This window comes from Gavialis gangeticus, unplaced genomic scaffold, assembly GCF_001723915.1.
Source record: "Gavialis gangeticus isolate Ggan-Ray unplaced genomic scaffold, GavGan_comp1, whole genome shotgun sequence".
Classification (NCBI taxonomy): Eukaryota; Metazoa; Chordata; order Crocodylia; family Gavialidae; genus Gavialis; species Gavialis gangeticus.
In genome coordinates this window covers 7,953,947-7,959,545 of record NW_017729023.1, presented here as the reverse complement: position 1 = coordinate 7,959,545, position 5,599 = coordinate 7,953,947, and the positions used below count along the sequence as shown (strand labels likewise).

Here is a 5,599-nt window from a genome sequence, read left to right as displayed (position 1 = left end):
ATATTCAAGTGCCGTGCTTAGCAGTGCTATGTTTGAGGTTTACTGTGGTGAAACTATAGCAAGCTGCAAGGCAGTTCCAAAGCACCCTGGGCTGCTAATTTTTTTTCACAACATATAGCATCGATGGCCTTTTAGCAATATTTTTAATGTTCCTAGAATGAAATCAATCCTCCACTTAGAGAAAGGTTGATGTTTATAGGCAGAATCATATGAACTGTTAGAGGCATAAAGTCTCTCGATCATATGAAGTTAGTATAAGTTTAGAGGGTTGAGGACTTCACAGAATTGGTCCCTTTAATGCCAGTTGGAAAATAATCTTGTTTCCATGCTCATGTTTTTAACCATTATGTTCTATATTGATTTGATTAATAGTGTCTTAGATTTATTTTAAGGCCAGTAGGAGAAGTTGGAAAGATCACCTGACCTGATCTCCTGTCTCAGACAACTGAGAGAATTAATTCTGGTTATTCCCTTATTGATTTCAGTTGATCCTGACGTGTCCCTAAGCGTAAGCTGCTGTTCACAGCAGTGGGGCTGTACCTGAGATTGTCAGTCTGCCTCAAATCCATAACTTGATTTAATAACCTCAGTTTTGCCGGTCAGTTCTCAGTAATCCTGATAAACTCTGTATATGGGAGCTGGTTAAGGGAAGGCCTCTAATGAATGTTTTCATAACTTACGCTTTATCACAGCAGAACCTTCCTTTATCCTTGCCAAGAGACAGGCTAGAAAAGAGATTATTGACAGCAAGCAGTATTTTATGGGCATTGATAGGGGGCTGTCCTCACAGGGAAGAAACTCACTGGAAGGTGGGAAAATCTGGGTTGTTATTGGGCTTCTTCTCAGGATGTGTAAGGCCCTGTAAGGTCTTTAAAAATGTCCAAAACAGTCCAGGGGAGGAACAGTTTTGTTTTACTGTTTCAAGGCCCACTTCCTTACTCTGGACTAAGTACATACTGTTTCTTCCCATGTTAATTGACTCAGTCATTTCCATTTAGAAGCTTTAACAGAAGCTGAGGGCTGCTAGCTCCATTAAGATATTATGCAAGTCATTCATGTGTGCGAAGCCATCCCTTCAGATTTTTTTTAATGTGCATTTTAGGGAATAGTTAGTCCCCAGTTGCTCACATCCTGTGCTTTGGCAGCACTGCTCTTTATGCTGCAGTAAGAATATCAGCTTAATAATAAGGTGTGCTGTTTGCTTGTTCAAGCAGAGAAGTGGAGCTGTTTTGAAAACAAGCCACATTTCAACAAACAGCAATTTGAAACTAAGGCCCCAGCTAGATGTGCAGTTAGACATGATTGGATCTTATTCATGATCCACACAATCACGCTTCCTGCCATGCCACACAAAGAGGCAGGATTGTGGGATCAAGTATCAGATCCCATGACTGCCAAGTAGTGAGCTCCTGTTGCTGGGAGCTCCTTCAGCTGATGGGGCTCCCAGCTGCTAGAGTGCACCTGGCTACACAGTCAGTTAATGAAATGCTAGGAACCTGCCACAAAGTTATTGCACCTTCTTGTGGAATAACTTTGTGGCTTATTCCTCCTTTTATTATACCATTAATTGATTGAACGTGTGGCTGGGTTATAACTTAAGACGTGATTAAGTGATTAATCACATCTTAACATGTAACATGTCCCAGGTGCATAAGGTCGTCATTAATATGTATTTGTATTATGGTAACCTCTAGCAAGGTCAGCTTCTATTTCACCTATTAGGTATCTAAGTGGACTTAAGCATCTAAGTGTGATTTCTGTTCCACCCTGTTCAAGTCCTGAAAATCCATTAGTGCATCTACTTTTGTAACACCCCATCACCTTACCCTTAAGGCTAAGTTGCAAAAAGTCTATGAAAAGAAGGGAGATGGACCCTTCTTTTTGCTGTAGCAGTTCTTCCAGGATCTGAGCAGGGTGGAATAGAATAGCATTTAAGGACATTTTTACATGTGCAAATGCCACAGCGCTGAGTGCTTTGAAAAGCACCTGGTGCTGCAACTCTTGCAGTTGTATAAGTGGTGAGATGCGCATCAGCACTGAGAAAATGACAGCAGTGCACTTTTGAACTAAAACACCGTGGAAGTGCTTTTCCAAAATGCACCACCGCCATTTTCTGTGCACTGACATGCATTTTGTTGCTTCTACAACTGCATGCAGTGCAGCGCAGTATGCGTCTGCTCGCAAGTGGAGCAGACTCATTTAATTGAGTCTGCTCAGAAGCAGTGGATCTGTGGCATATCACCAAACAAAACGGTATGTGTATAAATGCCCTAGGTGCCTAAGTCCAACTATGTGCCTAATAGGCAGAATACAATCTGGCCCTGGAGGTTCCATTCATGAGTTACGCTCATGGTTGAGCAGTCATACAAAATGGAGCGAGAGTTTCCATTCCAAACAGGCAATAAAAATATATGACAGGAGCCAACAGGTAGAGATGTCTGTTTTCTTTGCCTTCAAGGTTCTGATTTTTGAAATAACATGTTTTCCCTTTGCATGCCACCTAGATAAAGCCTCTCTTTAAACCTGAAGGAAACTCATGGGTACCAAAACAGCTCAGAACTGAAGCAGTGATCTGCATGTGTGTCTACATGAAAGTCACAACTGTACTTTCATGTAGACATAAACTAGCTTTCAACCAACTATTTGATGCACGACATGTAGTTTGGCTGGAGCAGCACAGATCTCAGTGTTGGTAAAATATACCTGACCTCTCAAGCAGGTCTCCTCCTGTCACTAGACTGCTCTCGGAACCAAGGAATGAACGTCTATCTGGGTTATGTCTGTGCCACACAATATAGTCAGTGTGGTATCTGCAGTGCAGACAATTTCCAGTGCCATATCCATTTCTCTGTCTTGTCTTTTTAACTTGTAAGCTCTTCAAGTGGTGGAGAGTGTCTGCTACCCTTGGTTTTGTATGGGATCTGGCATAATGCAGCTCTGATCTCAGTGCTTCCCAGAGCACTGCCATAATAAATTTTGCTATTTAATATTATCCTTCTACCTGAGACTGCAATTGTATTAATGTGATTAAGCAAATTTGGACCTGATCTTTACATACGTGAGAGAGAGCCAAGGAATGCATAAGAGCTGCAGGAAGTGGAACTGGTGATACAGAGAGTGGCGCTTTCTCTCCCACCAAGTAGAGAAATATTGTCCAAGCAGGTACAACAGGAGGACTTGCCTAAGAGAAAAATATATGCTACAGACTCCAAGGACATTTTCTTCCCTCATCACAGCCTACTCCAGTAGAAGTTATGCCTTTTCCATCTCAGACTGGCATTGGGCAAGCCAAAGCAGTGTGACTGCACTCGAGTCAGGACTTCAAGTATGAAGACAAAGGAAGCCATAAAGTAGTGGAGATAGTGAGTAAATTTTTGGCCCAGGCAGGAAAAAGACAGTGTTTTTACTCAAGCATTGTATTTCAGTCTACGCAAGTTCAGAATCTAGATGTCATTCAGTTAGGCCTGTGAGTGTTAAATTATGTGTCTGAAGCATAAACCTACCAAATATGCAAGGGTCAAGTCAGTTTTTTAACTCAGAAATCTCATGACCTAAGTGAAATTGTGATTTGTTCCCAGGCTACTATTCAGCTCTCCAACCAGAGCAGCCAGGTGAATACGCACAGTGATTATGTAACTAAATTGCTTAATGTATAAATGTCCTGAGGTTTTTATGTTAACGTTGCTGCTGTGTGTGAGTCTTTGTTGCATGTAATTAAATCTGTCTAAATTGCTAGATATTCTTAGATCTACCTAGGTGAGGAAAAGTGCTGCAAGTGATTCCCTGTTGCATAGAAATATGAGCTTTCCAGTAAATGAAATGAATTAATCCTCCTCTCCCCTCCTCCAATCTTTCATCCCTGGCTTTGATCATCATTAGAGCTCTGTAGTTTAGCAAACATCTAAGAGCTGTTTTTGTGTTTTAGGCACCATACATGCTACGGAATGAAGCCCTCTTTATCAGCAGAGGGGATATTGGTGCTATAACAGATTTGCTCCTTGATATTCGAGACAATGACAATCCTCAGGATGTAGTGATAATGGTTTTAGACCCTCCGCATCATGGCCGGCTGGTCAAAACTCCAGGGGATGCAGCTTCTGAGGTCCGAGTATTGAGCCTTCATGAACTGGCCAGTGGACTCCTACATTATGCTCATGATGGCTCCAGTAGTCTGGATGATACAGTTGTTCTTCAAGTGAATGATGGGTACTACTTTCAGAATGTTCTGTTCCATGTTAAGATTGTTCCAAAGGTATGTATCATGGTAAAAATCCTCTCATGCAGCGCCCAAATTAGAAGTACAAAAACACGGCATATTCGTTAAATACCAGGTCTCATTGATGGGGATGCAGTCAGAGATGGGGCAAGTGATAGGGTTGTTAGAGGGCTTGCAAACATCATTGACGTTTTGGTAGAAAGTACTAAATAAGGAATACTTCACTTTAAATATAGTTTAGCTTCCAGTTTTAGGGGATGAACTTCCAAAACTTGGGGGAAGAACCAGAGGCTAATTGATAAATGGATTCTCATTTTACTTTGTCTGCAGTTTTTCAGGCTAGGGTTTGGAACAAACAATAAATGTGAAAGTGGAAAGGGGCTTGACTCCATCATTGTTCCCTGTGAGGGAAGAAGCACTGGTGTGATAGTAACACCTCTCATTGATTGATGGGCAGCTAACATAATACTGTTGGAGCTGTACCATAGCTGAAATGTTCATGTCTTGATCTAAATTTTCCCCAAGGGAAATTTGGGCCAGTAGAGTTTAGAAGCAAAGTTCTCATTCAGATCAGGTTCAAATTTCCCCAAAACGTGGGTTTGAGAGTGTGACTGAAGCCCATTTCTGACTGGTTTTAAATTGAATACTTAATTTGATTTCCTGGCCAAAATAGGATGTATAGCTATTAATATAGATAGCTATCAATATCAGGGCAGGAGTGCAGATGGCAAAAATAGAGCAGGTTGGTATTTAGAGAAGAGTGGTCTTCAGTCAATATGTAACCCAGTAAGTTAGTATGCCATTGTCAATACTAAATTGTGAGGAGAGTGAATTTGTATGGGGAATGGATGGATCTCAGAAACCAGGTGCCGGAGCATTTTTATCAGTTAAAAGTCTGGGCTAAGAAAGTATTCACACCCCTGACTCCATCTTCAATATGATGGAAAAGTGTTGAGTGGGATGGCTCTAAGGTAGTGATTTTCAACCAGAGTGTCATGGCACCCTGGGGTGTCTTGAGACTCTTTCAAGGGTGTCCTGGGGTGATTTGCAATGTTAGCACTGTTAGGTGTGCAAACAGGATTCACATGATAAACCCAGTGGTTTCAAATAGGAATCCATAGCATTTAAACCTGTTATGGCACTCTTTTCTGTTGTCAAAAAATGAGTGAAAATAAGAGCTTGCATTTTCTGAGGGGTAATCTAACTAGGGGTTCCTTGGGTCTGTAAAGGTTGAGAACCACTGCTTTAAGGGTACATTAGTATCTCCTAAGATTACCATTCTCGCTGCTTTTTTAATAAACACTGTTCCCCCTAACACTTCTTTCTCACTTGGGCCTTCTTAATCTTTAGGAAGGTTTCCAGTGACCTTTGAGTGTAGACACC

The 5,599-nt window shown here is 41.4% G+C and overlaps 1 protein-coding gene across 5 annotated transcripts in view; it reads left to right on the top strand.

Moving 5' to 3' along the window:
* FRAS1 (Fraser extracellular matrix complex subunit 1) overlaps positions 1–5,599 on the top strand; it is a 468,008-nt gene that overhangs the window by 313,046 nt on the left and 149,363 nt on the right. For all 5 annotated transcript variants that reach the window (XM_019516785.1, XM_019516787.1, XM_019516786.1 and 2 more), the window contains one exon: positions 3,926–4,252. In XM_019516785.1, coding sequence (XP_019372330.1) covers positions 3,926–4,252 — 327 coding nt within the window. The remainder of the gene's footprint in view (positions 1–3,925; positions 4,253–5,599) is intronic.